This window comes from Balaenoptera acutorostrata, chromosome 3 (assembly GCF_949987535.1).
Source record: "Balaenoptera acutorostrata chromosome 3, mBalAcu1.1, whole genome shotgun sequence".
In the NCBI taxonomy this organism is placed as follows: Eukaryota; Metazoa; Chordata; class Mammalia; order Artiodactyla; family Balaenopteridae; genus Balaenoptera; species Balaenoptera acutorostrata.
Window position 1 is genome coordinate 370,558 of NC_080066.1, and position 20,017 is coordinate 390,574.

At 42.4% G+C, this 20,017-nt stretch overlaps 1 protein-coding gene across 8 annotated transcripts in view; it reads right to left on the reverse strand.

Moving 5' to 3' along the window:
- Window positions 1-20,017, reverse strand: part of MKX (mohawk homeobox) — a 92,884-nt gene that overhangs the window by 28,272 nt on the left and 44,595 nt on the right. For 6 of the 8 annotated variants that reach the window (XM_057544613.1, XM_057544614.1, XM_057544616.1 and 3 more), the window contains exons 6-7: window positions 4,230-4,263; window positions 1,612-4,124 (exon numbers count right to left, since the gene is read on the reverse strand). The exons of 1 other annotated variant lie outside the window; for it this stretch is intronic. In XM_057544613.1, coding sequence (XP_057400596.1) covers window positions 3,938-4,124; window positions 4,230-4,263 — 221 coding nt within the window. In that variant the 3' untranslated portion in view covers window positions 1,612-3,937. Of the gene's footprint in view, window positions 1-1,611; window positions 4,125-4,229; window positions 4,264-20,017 lie in introns of those variants that run through there. One more of the 8 variants, XM_057544619.1, reaches the window with a different exon arrangement.

Consider the following 20,017-nt stretch of genomic DNA (forward strand, 5'->3'; position numbering starts at 1 on the left):
TGTTATGGCCAACGCACACACCTCCCAAACCAAATTTTTAGTTCATCTCTAGGATGGGTCTCAAAGCTGGGAAGCGGTGAAGTCAGGACTCTATCCCTGCAGTGTGACAATCAATGACCTAATTCTGATCATAACTGTTATAAAGCAGCACAGGACCAAAAGACTCTTTGTACTCAAGAAGTCCCAAAGATGGTGGAACATAACAAGTCTTTTCAAAATCTAGGGGTCCTATATGCTTCACGGAAACCACAATTTATTCTGCCAAAAATTATGGGATATTAGGCCTTTCACAGTCATCTGGAACTCATTAATAATCGTTAACATTTGTACAGTACCATGAAGTTTGCAAAGCACTTTTCTATCCACTGTCTTACTTAATCCTCATAACAGACCTTTGGAGTAGGTAAATTTCATAGATCAAGTTTTACAGATGCAAACACTGGGTACAGAAGGCTTATGCTTATTCCCCAAAGTCACTCAGAAGTGAAGAGGCAAAGCCAGGTTGCGCGGGCCCAAGTTCTACCACCACCCCACACTGCCTTCCAAGGCATGGTCGACCTAAGCGGCCCCAGACGGGAGAGTCTGTGCAGCTTGCTCTTATTTTCTGTGTTTATTTGCATGATGTTATGCCTTTGAGCTGGATGAGTTTAAAAGCAGACCATGGCTGTTGCCACTGTTTGCTAAACATTGCTACTTGGAGCAGGCAGAGAGTACAGACAGCAGCTTGAGTTCTTAGTCATCTTGAACAGGATCAAGCAGGACAAATAGAGGGGAAAGCAATTCTTGCTGTTTGGAATGAAGGCATTGCACATGCTGTGTTTTCTATGGGCATATCTGTTCTTCCCTACCTTTGTTCTACTTTAAGCGTTTCTCCAGGAATTTCAAACTAATGACAATAAAATGATCTTTCTTGAAGTTCTAATTGATACCAACTTTTACCATTTCACTGCAGTCTTTCACGTCAGACAGCTTTCCTTTCTCAAGGCTCTTTATTAAACTACCCACATCTCATATTCCATTTATATTTCTACTTTCTTGCACATAAACCCTATATAAGGGAATTAAAATTATGTGATAATACCTTCCATTTATTGAGCACCTATTAGATGCCAAGCACTGTGGTAGGCACTTTACATATTGTATATTATCTCTGAACCCTGCAGCAAAGTCTACAGGGTGTAACTCATTGCTCTCACTTTGCAGATGAAGAAACTGAAGCTGAGAGTGACCGAGTCTGGACCCTACAGTAGTGAGTGGCAGAGCTGGGATGCAAACATACATCTGTTTAGCCTCAAAGCCAAGGTTCTCTCCAGTGCACAGCACCTGGTAATAATGCGTATTGTATTAGCTACCGGAAGAAGGTTTTTAATGAAAATGTTCATTTTAAAGTTATGTATTTTATCAGTTAGCATCATACTTTTCCTCGGCTCTTAAAGGGTGGGTTGTTGGTCCAAGGTGATGAAATTCAACCCTAATACAAATGCAGTGCCCCGATATCATATCCCTGACCAACCTAAGGAGAATTATGGCATATAATGGACCCTTCTGTTCTACTGCTCTCTCCACCTGGTCAACTCTCAAAGGAAAACAAAATTCGTATGATCATTGAGGTCTAGAAATTAACTTTTATTTTAAATCTGTCAAGAACTCCTAGCAGTTACTAAATTTATTAAAATGATTACATACGGTAAAACAAAGAATAGAGGTAATTCTATTTCTCTACAACATAAATTATGAGTTAGAGTCTCAGCAGCTGACTCAGCATTGTTGAAGATGCTTTTAAAGGATTGGGGGGACTTTGATTTCCAGAAAATGTGAAAGCAGCAAAAGAAAAAATAAAGTAAAAGTAATTGCAATTGGAGCTATTTTGCCAGGATGTGCTAATTATCAAATCGCCTTGGTGTATTTATAGGCCAGACTCCAAGCTTTGGTATTTAAAAAAAGTCATGTGAAGAGCTGACCTATACTGGCTTGTCATCCATGGTTTATAACGTAGAACAAATTTGTTGTTTCTTTTTGAAAAGATGGTAAAAATGAATTATGACTAATTCAAATAAAAAAAAACCAGCATCCATTCATCTAACTGAAATATGTAAAAACAAAAACAATTTTATTAAAATATTTAATACCAGAATAACTTATAATAGTATGAAAAAGAGTGAAGTACTTGTCCTTAGTTTTCACTGACATGATCACATTTTCGAAAAATTGTTTTATAAAGATTCCAGAGTTTTATCATGGATCTGTAACTATTTAAGGATCTTGTAAACCAGAAGAACTCATACTTCATCTGATCATACAGTCATAACTTACATATCTTGCTTTGCACTTACTCTTACTGCAAACAGCAATTTAGAAAACAAAGTAAAAATATATATATGTACAAAATATTTTAATATCAAATTATTTTCATTACACTAAATAAACCCAATCCCCAAATGTTATGTTACATGAAAAAGTGTCCTACGATGTATATCAAGACTGATACTGTCCATTTATCAACTAGAGCAGCCTCTGGTCTTAAAAGCATTTTGCAAAATAAAGAAAAATGTCACCACGTGGCTGCACTGTTGGCTGTCATTCACACTCACAAAAACGCTTTCCAGTTTTAAAAAAATTTATAAAATAGGTTACATACTCAGAAAAAAAACCCCACTGTAAAAGAGACAAATCCTTTTTACTTCTCTGAGCACAAATATTCTGTTATATTTGGCATCCCTACTGTTTATTCAAATTTCAAGCCACCCCAAGCTGATTAGAATATTAACGTTTGATTGAAAAAGATCTTCTTTCTTGATATTGATTATTCTCACTCCGTGATAGTCTAATTTAGAAACAAAATGTTCTTTCTTTTAATACGTGATTTCACCTTAATGTCCTATTTGGCAAAATTCAGAGACTGTTCAATGTTTTGTTTCCCATATGTTTTAAATTTAAAAATCAATTTTGTGTGTATATGTATATTCACATCGAGATACATTTCTTTTATTACCTTGTTCTCAATGCAATACAAGTTGTCCATCAGCAACTGTAATTTGAAATGGACCAAATAAGAGGTTTTTAGCTATTCCATATGAAAAACAGTTTCCATTACAAAAAACACTGAACTCTAATGCAAACAGGATTATGTTTTAAACCTAAACTATAGTTTTAGTTTTATACGGGAACATTTCAAGTTATTTAGATAATAAACTTTTTGAAAACTTCGGCAAAACTTGAGAAAAAGAAAATCCAAATCAATTCTGAAGAGCATTGTGGTGTTTTCCAGCAGTGCTTACAAACTTTTTTTCTGATCACATTCATTGCCATTTTTCTTGAACGTACACATTATGTGATCCCCGAACCTTTTATTTTGGAACTTTGTAACCAACCAGATATGCAGGCAAGATACATGCATAAAATTCTCACTGTCCCTCTGCAAAGCACACTGAACAATTTTAAATACTTCAGAATTTTTTTTTTTAAAGGAACATTTCATTTGGGCTGAACAGATTTCCAGGTTTTAACATGTGAATTAGTGGATACATTTCAAGGGCTTTCAGCAATTACGGTTTCAGTCCTGGCGTGGGTAGGTCCATCTGGAATGGCACTCACAGTCTAATGAGCATTGTGGTGTTGTCATTTTGAGGCACAGCTGCTCTACTATGCCCACGTTGCAGCTTATTTTCGGGAAAGCAAGGCACTTACTGTACTAGCAATGCAGACATTTTATGCATACTTGGAGTAACATAAAATAAGTTAATATTTTTGATTAAAGTGAGGTCTTATAATTTATACGTCTTTTATAGAAGCAACTAAATGATATATTTAGGGCGATTAAAAATAAGAAGAGGTTTGAAAAGGAGTCATTTTCACTCCTGCTCCAGCTCCTAGGATGAGGGTTTATGAAAAAACACTGATGCGAAGAACAGCCATCGATCTGAAAAGTGACAAACTCTTAAAACTGCTGAACCAGGGGCACTTTGACTGTCTTCACTTCTGCAATGTGGGACGACTTCTGGATAATGCAGCTGGTGGTCCCCTGCAGCTTGTCTTTTCCCTGTGCGAGATTTGTTAAGGCCATGGCTGCATTGATCTCCTTCCAGTACGTGTCGTCCTTGCTCGGTCCCTTTCTATTAGCTGCACTACATTTAAGCAGAACAGAAAGAAAATGATCAAACTCACGGCAGGGTACGTAGAGAAGACCATCACTGAAAAGCACAGATGGCAAATAAAAAGATACCGCTCACCTGTCACCCTTATTGGATCTGTTTTCCAGAGTGTCTGTAAAGAAAAGCAAAAATTTGATTACTTTTCTTTTTTGCTATCTTTTTAAATCTCAGGCCTTTCATCATTAATTACGAGGAATGAAAGTTCGTCAGGAAACATGTTGAAAATTGATTACACTTTTTTTTTTTTTTTTTACAAAGAAGATGTGAAAAAAAAATCTCTTTGCAAAGAAGCAGGAATAAGATGAGAAGAGGTAATAAAGAATAAAAAGTGGCTCTCATAAACATACAAACATCTGAGGTCAATTTGTTCTGAGACACTGATTGGGCATTTTGGTGAGAAGGGCGATGGCACAGGGAAAGAGTGCTGACTGTTCCGGGGCAGATCCTGGTCTCACCCCACTACTCGCCGGCCGTGTGCCTTTGGGCAGATCGTGATGCCGCGTGATGTCTGGGGTACAGCTTCCTGAACTATAAAATAAAGGGGTTCCTAGATGATCTTCAGGGTGCCTGTGGCTCGGCAGTGTATGATTTCACGGAAATCAAACCTTCATCTCAGAAAAAGGACTGGCAGATAGGCCCCTCTGGCGAGTTAGCCGATGAATAACAGACCCAGTGCTGACAGCAACGCAGGATTCCTGGCAGGTTGGAATAAGCAGGCACTGGTCTGTGAGCTCCACACGGACCCCTCATCCTGCAGGACGTGAAAGTCAGGCTTGCTGCTTCACTCAGAGCACTAATGTCTATCAAAACCACACCTTATAAAGGAGGACGAAATGGGTTCTTGATCCGGATTAAACCTCTCTGGGGGAGCTCCTCTGGCCAAAAGAACAAGGTATCAGGAACACAAAAGTAGACATGCTGGAGGGAAAGATTCCAGAGGGTAAAGAGGGGCAGCAGCATGGCACGGGAGGTTAGAACAAAGAGTGGGGCTGGAGCTCCCAGCAGCCTTAGAGACGCCAGAAACACAGCGGTTAAACCTCCGCCACCAGCACCACCACCAACAGCGACAAGCACCATCAGGAACCTCCAGAACGAAGCCCTGCACCCCACGCAAGAAGCACGAGGAACAGCGAGTCTGCTCACAGCGTCTTTGAGCTCCACGGCCTCTGGAAAGCTGGCTTTTCCTGCCCTCAGTTCTCTCCCTTTGCCCTCCTCCCCTAACTCCCCGGCAGTGCTCAGAGCTAGTTTGCCGCGGTGCAACCTCATCTCCAGCCCTGGGCTCCCAGAGAGTCGTGGAACTCGGAGAGACCTGGGGAGGGGGGCAGATCAGGAACATGATCATAATATAGTCCAACCAGGGCGACATTTCCCAGGGACGTGACCGTGTCGACAAGGCAGCTAAACCTTGATGCCCTCGATGGACGAAAGAATCGGGGAAAGCTGTTAACACATCCTGAGTCAGGCCACGCAGTGTAGACCGGGAGATAGTAACGGTCACTGTGAGCTCTTTGCACAGCCTTTCACTCAGGGCCACCCTACCTACCCCGCCGAAAAGGAAGACAAGCAAACACAACAAAAGCGTGTCCTGAATAAATGGCAAGGTTGTTACGAAAAGTAAATGAGATTAAGTGTGTCTGGCCCCAAATGGAACAATAAACGTTAGTCCCTTTGGTCTCCTTTCACTTTAGGGATCTTTGGAAAAATAACTGGATTCCTGAGAAGTTGGTCACCCTCTGGAGCCCTGTTAGCCCTGGATCTTTTGGCCCCTACGAGGTAGGCCTGGATGGCTAGCTACACCTCTGCTGCTTGATAATTTTGGAATTATAATACTGCTTATGTAAACAGAAGAAAAAGAATGACAACTTTGAATTCACAGAACCCTCATAACCCTAGTTTACACATCACGTCCTCCATGTGGGCACGATTCCAAGCACTTTGTGTCTTAGCTTATTCAGCATTCGTGTCTCTGCTGTCTGTCAAGTCTTTCTCCGTTTGGTGCTATTAACTGCAAATCTTTGCTCAATAATGACAGATACAAGGCACTACCAGAACAGAGAATAAGTCAGTGCCTTTGTTTAGGACAAGAAAAGCTAACAACATTGGACATTTTACAGAGAGAAAAAAAAAACAAGTTAGGCCTTTGCTCAATTTTGCCCACAAATTGCAACAATTCTGTTGCCAAAGTGAAGCAATAGGTTATGGAGATATTTATCCAATGGAAAGACTTGGCAAAAGCAGAATAAGTTCCATGAAGGTTAAATAACATTAGGGAAATAACAAAACATAATTTAGAAAAGACCATGTAACTGATGCTCTGGCTTACGAACGAAGCTGTCTCGCATGTACACAGGGGACCAGCATCCGATTCCCCACCTGGATGGTCAACAGGGTGCGGGCAACAGGAAGGAAGCCCGTGGCTGCCGACTCTGTAGGTGGAAGGAGGACACGCAGGTCCCTGGGAAGGTCCACGAGAGCTTGTGCAAGGTGAAGTGTGAACCAGGATGTCCCGCAGCCCTGCGGCCAGCCAGACGCTGCGAGCACCAGCCCCCCGTGGCTGCCGGCCAGAGTGCTGCCACCAGGAAACAAGTTTACTACGGCCAACCGTGAAATTATAAAACTCTGCTTACTCTTGGGGTGTATGTGTTTTACAGTTGGGTGCCTACGAAAATACCTCTGAAGTGTAAACACAGAGACCCCGATCCCCGTTTGGGCATTCTTAATTAGTTTCACGAATTTCAACAATGTCCTCGCAGCAAAGATGAATCCTCTAATTTATTTCTAAGGCAGAGGGCACTTAGTTCAATGTCCCTTGGTATGGATTCAGGTTCCTTTCCCAGCAACAGAAGAAAAGGCTTCATAAAAAGGAATGAAGAGAAGACACACTTTGCTTCTCTATCAGTAGTCCATGTTAAAACAGCATGTAACAAAGTTCGATGTCAAAGACTTCGAACCAACAAGCAAAAGCTGACTACTGGGGGGTCAAAAGCTGCTTTGGGGGCATCTCTGTGCCGAGGGTGGTTTTGGTGCACAGCGTAAATTGGTGCTGGAAGGGCGTGCTTCTCCTGCTGCTGCTGCTGGCGAGCTGCCCGCATCACTGGGGTTCTTCTGTGCATCCGAGAGCCACCTCCCGCCGAGCAGCGGTTCCCAGAAGCACCGGCAGAAGACAGCAAACAGGGGCCCTTTTACTCTGAAACATCTGTACTTTCGTAGGACAGCGAAGGACGATAAGCATCTGGCAATCTGGGGAGACGGTTTTCTCTTCCTTATGCTGAGGTGAAATCTGGGGAGACGCCCCAGCGGCTTTAGAGAACAGAGGTCGTTCGAGGGGGACTCGGACAATTCGCAGTCCGCTCATTCTATTAAATGTGCTAAATGTGAAATGTTCTTTTTCATGTGCTCTTTTCCTTTGAAGTATAAACTCACCGGCACTTATCTGGTTCAAGTACTTTGTGTCTCTTCAGCCCGTCTTCAGCATTTAAGCAGTGGTGGGTTTCTGGACCACCACTCAACGCCACTTCAGCAGACAGGAGTTCTCTCACCAGACCCCCTCCAGAAGCGGCACCCAGTAGCTCAAGAGAGGATGTGACAGGAGCAGGAGAGGGTTCTGAACGCTGCTGAGCCAGAGCGGACGCCCGCCCGCCGTCACTGCCCATGCACAGACCCGGGTCCGAGGCCAGCTCAGCTGCGTCTCTCACTCTGCAAGTAGCTTGGCTCTGCCGGTCCCACGTCTGAGCTAAAATGCCTTTTTAGATCCTAAGGTTCCAAAAATCAGCTACGCTGTCAATTATCATAAAAGCAACTGGTTGGCAGGAACAACTTACTGAACCAGCCAAAAGAGCGTGTTTTAAGACCAAAAAAGAAAAGGAATGAAAAAAAGAGATGCGTCGTTAGGAAAATCTTGGATGCTGTAAAACCCAAACCATGTTGAAACTTAAAATGGGGCTATCCTCAGTTTGGACATGTGTTTCCTTATAAAGTTAAGTAGAGAAACATTATAAAGAACATTATAAAGAAAATTCAGTTCTACTGCAACTCGAGATGTGCAAGCACAAAGCCCTGTGGGCAAAGTGTCCATTCAAGTTTGAGAAATGCAGTTTAGAAATATTCATTCTGATATATATTCCTGAGGTAATAATTCTAGTCATAAAAAGAGACAAAAATATGGCCAAATCTTTTGCACTGAGATTTTTTTTCAAATTTAATCAGTAAGTCCTGTTTTAAAATGTTCCACAAAATACTACTCACACCACTGAAAGGTAAATAAAATTAAGATTAAGAAAACAAGTATTTTTAATTAAATAATCTAAAAATCATATATTATCTGTTTCCCTAAATTAAAATGGAAAGAGAGCTCCAGACGCTTGACAAATGTGCCTTCTCACACTTGGTCGGTTTTGGAGCCACTGCTGGAGAGAGCAGATGTGGACAGCCAGGCTTTAGTGTTTCTGGTCTCAGGGGTCCCGAGAGACCCTGGCACACAAGACCAGTTTCTGGAGCTATTTACATACTTGGAACAACTGAGATAAAGCACGAGACTGTGGTGAGTCGGGTAGATACAAAGCCTCACTGAAGATTCTGAAATACCGATCGCTCCAGCTTTGCAGGCCCTCACACCAGACAGCATAGCATCTACCCCGTCCCTCTCTACTTCCCCACACGCTGGGCTGGGCTGGGCTCACACACCCTTACAGTCTGGTTCCACCGCAGCTCGACATTTCTTTACTTTTAAAAATAGCATCTGTTGTTGTTCTCTAATAAGAAAGGCATGCAGGTTCACTGCAGAAAATCCAGGAAAAAGTGTAAAAGAGAAAATAGAGGGCATTGATGGATAACTCAGATTAATATTTGGATGTATCGACTCCCAAAGCAAGTTTATATACATTTTTTAAAAAGGAGTCATTTTGTACGTGCTTTAAGATTTTTTTGATGCGGACCATTTTTTAAAGTCTTTATTGAATTTGTTACAATACTGCTTCTGTTTTATGTTTTGGTTTTTTGGCCGCGAGGCCTGTGGGATCTTAGCTCCGCCACCAGGGATCGAACCCGCACCCCCTGCATTGCAAGGCGAAGTCTTAACCACTGGACCGCCGGGGAAGTCCCTGTATGCGTTTTAGAACTTGTTTTTTCACTGAACTTCTACTTCTTCCTTACCCTTTTGTTAACAAATAAGATAATAATCTATCATTTGGCTTCCCCTGATGTGGCAATGGTTTTTTTTTGTTTTGTTTTGTTTGTTTCTTGTTTTTTCGCCTGTGAAAAAGAAACGACTTGAAAGAATTCAAAATCCAGCTTCGCCCAGTTTAAACTTGAATTTTGAGAGTCTCGAATGTTACAAGAAGGGGTTATCTTTAAAACAACAATTACTAGGATTTCATCATTTAAGCAATCTCAGTTGATAAAGCCACCTTCAAAGACCATGGCAAGGTCTAATGCATTATTTACATAGAAAGCCTATTAAAAACCTATTAAACACCTTTTCTATACCTTTTGCTAGTATTTTAGACCATAGAGATACAAAAAAATGACTTTTTTTCCTCCTTATTATTTAATCTGTAACATCAAAAAATCAGTCCAAATCACAGAATAGGAAATCTAAAGCTCCGTTGAGCTCATCCTCAGACTTTAAATTAGAGAGACATTTTAATAGATGTGATATCCCTGAAATCACTCTTGCATCGCCAGGACTGAATTACCGCTAAGTGACTGCTCTTAGACAGCTGTTGCTGCATCACTTCAGGGGAAATGTTTGTGTTATCCTCTCCGGGGTAGTTAGAGCTTTTGAATGAGTAAAGATAAATCATCCCAAGTGATTTTGCTCAAAAAGGAAGGAAAAAAACCTACCCAACAACCTGTAACATTTATCTGTTGATGATTAAACTGCTTTTTCCAGTGCCATGGACCAAAAGTGAATTACGCTTTAAAGCTTCAGCATGACAGGAAGAGACTGCACCAAAACTTGGTGAATATCAAGGCTATAGCTCATGGAAGGATTAGTGGAGCCTTTCGGAATAGTGAAAATTATAAAATGAAACCCGCCTCATCTGCATGGATGGAGCTGGTATTTCTTTTCCCTTTGCAATATACTAGTTAAATTATTTATCCTGAGGCCTTAAAGAATGAGTGGCTTCCAAAATTATTTCAGAGTTTACAGAAAATCTTTTCCAAAAATTAAGCCAGTGTTTCCTCCAGCCATGACTTCCACCATCTGGAGAAAGATTCTTTTCCTTCCTGCTACCTCTCACGTGGGCTGGCCTCTCTCTATAGCTAATAGTGCCCAGATGTCCTGGATCCGCAGGGTCCCCACCTTCAGCTGCCTTTCTGTCAACGCATCCTCCTCTCTGTCTCCTCCCAGAAAAGAAAGAAATCAGAAACCACACCCCTCTGTTCTGGACCAATAGTGAAGGCTGGGGTAGCTGACATCTCAAAGCCTTCAGGATAGGTTATAGTTCCGTTAGCAACAGCAGGACATCTTTATTGTTCCGGGAGCACCCATGACCACGGCTACACCTCTAAGCGTCGATGGGCTCCCTATCAGTTCGGGAGCTACAGAGCCTTCCTTCGGCTTTTCTGATTATGCCGAGGAAAGCAACTTGAGGCTGGTGGTTCCTTATTAATTCCCAGCTGAACCTTTGTTCTGGTAAAACGCGCAGTTATTCTGGCCTCATCAGTCTGGACCGGAGGACGAAAGGCACAGGGCGTGGGACCTGTAACTTGAAAGTAACTTTTCAAATAAGCAGAGAACCACCCAGTGAGAACGTCTCCACTCCACCTTCCATCTTCTCCTCTAAAGACATTAAAGGGCCTCAATGCTAAGTGACTCTGTGCAGTCCCACTACCAAGGTCACTCCTCTGTGATCTCAAAGGCTCCACCTTCCCAACGTTGAAAACTTTCCATCTGAAACTTCACTTTGAAGATTAGAATGCAGCCTACGAGGAGGGAACTGTTAGTGCGGAACCAGAAAGGGGGTCTGGAAATGTTAAATATTCTCATTTCTGTTCTTAGCACGTCATGACTAACTACGAGGGTGGCCTGGTGTGAGGTACAGAGGCAGCGTGGGACAGTGGGTGGAGCCCAGACCCTGGAGCCAGACAGCAGGAGTTGGACCCCTGCTCCACCCCTGACTGTGTGACAGCCGGCCATCTGCATGACCTCTCTGTGCTCTGACTTTCTCACCGAGAAAGCAGGGCTAATCGCACTAGACGCAGGTTATGAGGAGTCCATATTTTCTAAAACACTTAGAAGAAAGCTTAAGCATGTATACCAAGAACTACATAAATCCTTGTAAAAATTTCTAAAAATTAACCTCTCCTCTCACTGTATTTTTTACGTCTAGAATCTGGGGCTGAATGTAGTCATCAGAAAAAGTAGTATTGTTCAGAGATTTAATATGAAAACCATTATGTAAGGATAAAATATTTTAACTCTGGCCAAAGCCCATGAGCTCAGATTAATGCATTAATTGTGCAGAATCTATCATCTTCAAAGACAAAATGGCTTTTCTGATGCTGTTTTGTGCCAGAGTGCTATAACATGCCAAGACGAAGAACACTGGAGCCCACATTAAAGAATATCCACTAACTTTAAGTGTCTAATGGGTTTTGTTACTTCATTTTCTCAAGGGGAATACTGGAGATGTTACCCCGAATGTTTCATCCATGAAAGCTAGGTTTCTAGCCAAAGTCTCAGAAAATGACTTCCTAACTATACATGAATAACTTCTGTGTGTGTCTGTATGTTGCAAAGAGCATTAATTGTTTATAAAAGTGCTCCCTTCTACATGCAAGTTGGGCTACTAGTTCTGAGAACAGGGTGGTCTTACTCCGATTCGTAGCTACACTGTAATTTTGTCTCAATGTCCCAACAATGACGTTCATCCTCTGAGTTCTGCGACAGCACAAGGGCTACGTGATAGCTGCCACACCACAGTTCTAGGAGGCTGATGTTTAATAAATATGTAGCTGAGTAGTGTTAGGTTACAACGTACTAATACGACTTTCTTCAGCAAAAAAAAAAGGCCTTTTAAATGGAAAAATGTGCATTTGCTGTAATCTAGAAACTGGCTGGAAAGTCTGGCCCCATCCACGTATTTTCAGGCTCTTCAGTATCTCTGAAAAATCATCAAAAAGCACTTTTGCTTTGATATATGAACTGAAGTGTATCTTTGAGTTGGCTCACATTATGGCCACGCTTTTCAAATTCCTTAAATTACCAGAAATGACACTTCAGACTAGGAGATCTTGCTGTTAAACCTGTCTGAATGCATTAACACCAGAAATGACACAACAAGAGAGGTGACGTTCGCCAACCCCTTGGATCTTTCAGAAGAGGTGCAAGTGACAGTTCTCTACTCACAGTTCGTCTGCTGTGCTTATTAATAGAAAAGAAGCATATTTTTGACATAAGATGAACAGTATTACCAGTCCTTCTCCTACATTTCAAATACATTTTGATGCTCCTAATACACTTAAAATGTTAAAATTACACTTGGCATGTCAGTGTTCTATGTTCACACATTTCTACATTTAAAGGTTCTGTGATTTTCTGCTTTTAATTTCAGAAACAGTCATTTAAAGTCTAAACTAGGGTGGGGAAGGACTTTCAAATGAAAATTGGGAAGATTTTTGTTGATGGTGTTGAAGGTGGGAGAAGCTGAAAGGCAGGGAAAGGCGTAAAGATGAGGAAGAAGGCCTTGCAGGCCTGGGCTATGGCTATGGGTCCCAGTGTCCCTAGTCTAGAAGTCTTCTGATGACCCGATCTGACCAAGAGAAGACCAGATAATCACTAGGAATCTACACCCCAAACCATTCATTAAATTCCAGTGGCATATAGATCCTATTTCCCTGCTATCACCTAAATGTAGGATGCAAGAAATTTCTAGAAGAGAGTCGGGGATAAGTTGCTTTCACCTAACAAGTTGATCTATTTGGGGAGAAAACAAAAACATTTCATAGATCAAACCCACCTTTTTGTACAATAATTTCTCTGAGGCGCAGGATGTATCTTAGGACCATGAGAAAACAGTTGGCGGGTTCACTAGGAACAGGACGTTGGGTGAGTCATTTACGTGCACTGCATCTCAGGTTCGCCTATAAAGTGGGGATAAAATAACCCCTCCTTGGGGCTTCCCTGGTGGCGCAGTGGTTGAGAATCTGCCTGCCAATGCAGGGGACACGGGTTCGAGCCCTGGTCTGGGAAGATCCCACATGCCGCGGAGCAACTAGGCCCGTGAGCCACAACTACTGAGCCTGCGCGTCTGGAACCTGTGCTCCGCAACAAGAGAGGCCGCAATAGTGAGAGGCCAGCGCACCGCGATGAAGAGTGGCCCCCACTCGCCACAACTAGAGAAAGCCCTCGCACAGAAACGAAGACCCAACACAGCCAAAAATAAATTAATTAATTAATTAAAAAAAAAAAATAACCCCTCCTTCCCGGGCTTGCGGTGAGGATTAAAAGAGGTGCCCAGCGTGAAGCTCGCGGAACAGAGCCTGGTGCACAGGAAGGGCTTCGGCGTCACAACTCCCTGAGCGAAGTGAAGCTGTCAGCCGACCGTTACCAGCTGAGGGGGCCAGCCCACGTCCCTTGGGGGTGCCGAGGGTCCGATGGCTCAGTAGGATCCGTCGGGGCTGCGTTTAATGAACCAAGTTCCTGATTCTACCTTCGTTATCAGTAGCAGATATAACATTTGTATTAGGAAAATGCCGTTCAGAAATGGGTGACTCTAGGTTCAAAATGCTTTTGTCTATTTTTGCTTAAACGTGAATATAATACCACTTAAAAATGCCTTTTTTTGGGGGGGGGGATGGTGTAATAAATGTTTACTTGCATTACTTTCCCCAGGTATTACAGTTTTTGCTTTGCTGGAATGTATAGTTCAGGGAGAGTCATTACAAACACAAAATTGAGGACAAAGGGACCCAAGATTTTCCTTGTAATATATTACACAATAGTTCAGAATAATCAAATCACCCTCATTCTTCTAACTGGAACAGCTATGGTAATAACAGACTGTTACAAGATCTGTGTTTTCTGTTTTGAAAATAAACACGTAGGCCCAGCTCTATACTGCTGTGATGGTGGGGACTTTTACTTTTGGGAGTCTTATATTTTTTTAAATTTCCCTTTGGGAAATAGTAATCCAGATGGGGGTCATCAAAAAGTAATTATTCAACCTAATGTAGATTTTTTTTTTCTTTCTAGGGTAGGATAAAAAGCTTTTATAAACTCAAGTAAACTTAGTTTCTGCTGCCCTTAGAAGAGTATTTTGTTCAGGCCTGCCTCAAAAAGAACAGAGCATGGCGTTATTACACATTGGGATGAGGGTTACAAACAGTTTTTGGTTATTTTTAATCTGTTATTTTTAAAGCAGCCTGAGAGGTAACGGGAGCTGTATGATATCTAAAGAGGAACAGGGACAGGGGAACAGAACCACCATGCAAACAACGTGGTCACCCCCGGGACCAGAATCACTACAGTAGAGCTCAGTGGTCAGGATGCTGAACTGAGCAGTGACGGGTCCTGTCTAGGCCTGCTGGTGGCTTTGCTTTTGAACAAGAGCAGAAATGGCAGAGCATCTGGGACCAAAGGGCTGAAGAGGATCAAAGTGCTAATGGTCATCACCTCGAAGCCACCCAGAGGTCCAGGGACAGGCTGAGAACTAGGAACGACCCTCGGCCGGGTGTCTGCTGGAGGGTGAGCTGAGCCCCTTCTTTCTGCAGAGCACGTGGGTCCCTCCTGTGCTGGGACCAGCACCTGCCACCGACGACCCAAATTAGACACATAGGCTCCACACTACAGCCTTAAGCAATGCAATCTTCAGGAGGGGTGTTTCTATCACAAGATAGTAAAAATACAGTACATAAACATGAAGCAAAGAAACCATAAAGAAAGAGAGAGCAAACACTCTTAGGGTCTTCGATAAAAAGAAAAAATACCAGAGCTTGATGACTATCAGAAAGAAGAATGAGTATAGCATACAGAAAAGTTCTCGTAAAGCCATTTCAGGGAAATTTAAATGCAGAAGAATGGCATGTTCGCATGACTTAAATATATTTAAATGCCAAGCAGCTGCCATACATAATGTCCTGTAAATGTCATAGCCTGTTTTAAAAGTAAATAAGACACCTCAAAAATAAAAGAGAAAACATAGTTGTTTTAATCATTAAAAATGACTGATTTAGAGAAATGGACGATGAATCCAATATTATTTTTGGACTAAAAGCAATCCTCTGTAATTCCTGCTATTTTCTACCCTTTCACATACTTTCTGATGACCTTACAGAGAAATATATTTTAACAACCAGTTGTGTACACTAATTTTAAAATAAACAAAAGAGAGACAGGGAAAAGCAGAAAGCTGTGCAAAAAAAAGAGAAAAGAATCAAAACGTACATTTCTAGGACCAACCAGATCCACTTAGTCACACTTTTGGGTTTGGTGATGGGATATACTATACATAGTCAAAAGTGATGTAAATATTACATTCTCTCTAGACAACCAGAAATAGGTGATGAATGAGCACTGTGAAGAAGGTCATAGTCAGTGCTTTGAATCAAAGGACTACACAAAAGAGCCTGGCTCTCATACTCGAGGGTAAACAAACTACATACTTTCATCATGAAAGCACCAAAAATTGCCCCCTTCTTTGGGTAATGACAGCCAGGAAAATCATAATTCCTTGCAAGATTCCCAAGCTCTCGCAGGCATGTGGCCTCTCCCCTCCCTAGTGGTGACTCTCCATACTCAGAAGGGGGACGCAGAAGGGGCAGAACAGTCACTCACAAAAACTAAAGCGCTGGGAAGGCTCCTGGAGCTACAGACGTGCTACAGCGCTGCTCCCTGTATCCTCTGCTGTTTTAGAGGCCTGTCCTGCTGGACGCACACCCGGTTAAAGCCAGCAGGAGTGAGCCCCTCGTTACGCATACGGTTTGCACACGGGTCCAAAGCCAGGGGAGCCAAAAGCATCTATTGAACAAGGGAGGAGAAACCATCCTTCCCAGGCCACCACGATGGGAGCTGAACACAGGACGTTACAAACACGCAGGAAGAAGTGAGCCGTTGTTCCATTCAGGCCTCGGGCAGCATTTAATCACACAGCCCTCAGCACAAGATGGGAAGAGGAGTTAGTCGGTCGGGCTTTTTAGAAAATATATTTCTCTTATTTTCCAAACTCTAAGTAACTGGATATATTATCCAACTGATTTTCAGCCTACTTTAGGAGACAAATACTGAATGATATCACTTATATGTGGAATCTAAAAAATAAAACAAACAAATGGGTACAGCAAGACAGAAGCAGACTCACAGACAGAGAGAACAAACTAGTGGTTACCAGTGGGGAGAGGGAGGGGCAGGGGAAACTGCTGTGTATAAAATAGATAAGCAGCAAGGGTCTATTGTACAGCTCAGGGAATGTGGCCATTATCTTGTAATAACTTTTAACGGAGTGCAATCTGTACAAATACTGACTCACTATGCTGTGCACCTGAAACTAACATAAATATTGTAAATCAACTATACTTCAATTTTTAAAATTGAATGATCTTCTTAGAAAAAAATAATAAAATCATGAGATTAATTGAAAAAAAATCAAAAATAAAAGTTATTTTATTAGATAGCTTATCGGATAACACATAATAGATTCTTATTTGGACAAAAGGATGCACAAAAATCCTTTCTTTCAAAGTGAAAGGCAAATGAATCTGTATCTGTGCTAATTTATAGGACCCCCTGGAGAAGCATAAAGAAATGAAGGATGTGTAATGATGAAAATGCACTGAATTAATTATTCACGAGTAATTATCATCATAAAAATAATTAGCAGGGCTAGGAAAAGCAGAAAGTGGGTCCAGAAATGAAAAAAAGATGATTATTTTTATACCGGAGGAAAAAAAGGAGGTAATGGGAGTTGTGTGGGGCAAGTGCTGAAAGCATCTGTCAAAAGGCTGCTTGAGAAATGGGAGTCCCAGTTTACGATTAATTGAAAAATTATTCAAATGGAAATTCCATGCTAACGTTAGCAGTCTTTAAGACAGAGAAAGAGAATAACCCAATTAGTTACTCAAATTCCTACAGCTGCTTTTAATGGGATTAGTGCCGTTTTTGGTTTATCTTGAATTGAGAAATTGAGTGCACCTGTTCACCGCTAATCAGTGTGAACTGCGAAGGGTGGGATTCACTTAATCACACTGTACCCCTCCAGCGGCGACGTGCAACGGGGAGAGAGCAGACCTGGAGCCAGAGCTCGGGGCCTGAGTCCTCGTGCTGCTGCTTGTTAGCATGTGGTTTGGGGAAAGTCAGTTAATATCTCTGCATCTCATTTTTTTTCTCATCTGTAAAATAGATACAAAATACGGAACAATGAAAACTGTTGCAGAAGTTAGTAATAATCACTGCAAAACACCAGGCAGCCAGGAATTCTCAATAAAGAGCCGCTATAATTATTCCACAATGGCAAATACTCTTTTTGTAGTGGCAGCAAACTAGGACGCAATGTTGAAGATTTACCCTGAAATGGAACAGATGATGAATAACACAACAATTCAAAATAGTTTTTTCATTTGAATTGTCTCCCCTGGGTCACGGGCAGGCATGTTATGTCTCTGACACTCTAGTGTGGAAAATTCCCCAAAGGGCAAGACTGCATATTATGGAGACTTCAGTTTTGCAACGGCTTGGAGAAGGTCACTTAAGTTGCTTAGTAGCCATAATATGCAAAACATTAGAATGGTGTCTTCGAGGAGAGTGAGAATGCGCATACCAAGGCAAATTCCAGGATTATGTCAGCAACTGGTCTTTTGCTGTTCATTTCTGGGGTTGGCGCACGTAGCTGTTATTAGGCTGGCAGCTTGCATGTGTTATCCACGCAATCATATAGGTATGCTAGCGTGTTTACTCTTAATTGCTCGGAAAAAGTTTTAAATTGTGAAGATCTTTACTCAAGATAGAATATGGCATTTGGATCTGGGGGAACAGCTTTGGAAATGCCCAGTTCTTAAAAGACAGGTCTCTAATCTTTGTTATTAAAAAATCTCTATGAAGAGTTCACTGACTGATACAATTCCACAAGGAAAAAAATAACTACTTAAAACATATGTTACCTAAAAGACCTTAATTGTATCACTGCTTTATCCTAAACAGCTGTACTTGGTATCCTTAAATTGGAGTAAGAATATATAGGTTATTTCAGTACTCCTGATATCTTACAAAGAGACCAACATTTATTAAAAAGTTCTTCCCACTGCACAGCAGAATGGGAGAGATACGCAATTTCCCTTGGAATTTTTGTGCCACCTTTGGATGCCTGCTGCTTTCGTGGAGAACGGGTAACACCACTACAGTAAAGCTGAACTTATCCAAGTAAACACCAAATTTTTTTGAGTATCAAATGGAAAATTACACTTTGTACACAGCATTTTACCCTCCCCCCCCCCTTTTGGGGGCATAATTAAGGTCCGGGTCAACTTAACACAATTCACAGTGGTGACAACAATATTTATCAAGCATTTTGCAAGTCATAAATGTGCAATTAATCTCATTTCCTGTTTGTGCACACTTATATCATTTTCCCCATTTTACAACTGAGACTCAGAAAAGCTGACTGACAGGTCCGAGGCTAAACTCAGTAAACAATAGGGCTAGTACTAGAAGCCCAATCTTTTAATTTTAAGTGCAATAGAATGGGCTCTTCTCCATGGTGTCTTCATTTACTGCTTTACAGGTTCATTGGTTGGTTCAGCAAACATTTACTGAACGCACCCTAAATGTCAGGCACTGTGATAGGCCCTAGAAATACAGCAAGTCCCCTACACACGAAAAAGTTCTGTTCCGAGAGCACGTTTGTTAAGTCCAACGAAGTTAGCCTAGGTACCCAACTAACAGTCGGCTCTACAGTACTGTGCTGTGATAGGTTTATAATACTTTTCACACAAATAACACATAAAAACCAAACAAAGAAAGAAAACATTTTAAATCTTACAGTACAGCCCCTTGAAAAGGACAGTAGTCCAGTACAACAGCTGGCATGCAGGGGCTGGCATCGAGTGAACAGGCCAGAAGAGTTACTGACTGGAGGAGGGAGAGCAGGTGGGAGATGGTGGAGCTGAAGCAGATCGTCAGCAACAGGAGACACCAGCTACGTCACCGCTGCTACATCTTAGCAGTACCAGCTACATCACCACTGCTTTTACACTTGCTTCCAGCCAACCTGGGCTTGAAATAAAGATACTGCACTACTGTGGTCTACACAGTCCTGTACAGTGAAGTACACAAAAGCACAACCACTTGCAGAGGATGCACGCATGTGACAACTCACTCACGTGACCGGACACGCGAACACATGTTCGCATCTTTGAAAGCTCGTGACTTGAAGGTTCGTATGCAGGGGACGTACTGTACGAATTACAGATGGGTCTCACCCCAAGCAACTCTCTGAGTAAACGACAAGAGCTCGGTGTGACTCGCGCTCCGGGGGCCCCGAGTGGGGCTCTGAGTGAGATAGCACCCTCTGGGGCGGCAGAGAAGAGGCCGTGGGCCAGGGCGTCCAGCAAGCACCCTCCTCCACTCACGCCGGCGCCCGGCCGGCGTCATCACCGCCTGAGCACCAGGACGCAGTCAAGACGGGAAAGCACCGGCCAAGGTAAAGATGAGCGGGGGCCACTGAGGCGAAGATGGGGAGCAGTGTTCCAGGTGAAGGGGCAGCTGTGTGAAAGGGCAGGGCGATGCCGGCACCTTGACCCCCGTGTCAGATCTTTCTGTGCAGCTGAAACGAATGAGGCGTGCGAAGGGGCAGGTGAGAGATGAGCCAAGGCCGGGTGCTGAGGGGTCCCTGGGTTTGGGTGCCAGGAGAAGGAAGGTGAACTCCATCCCG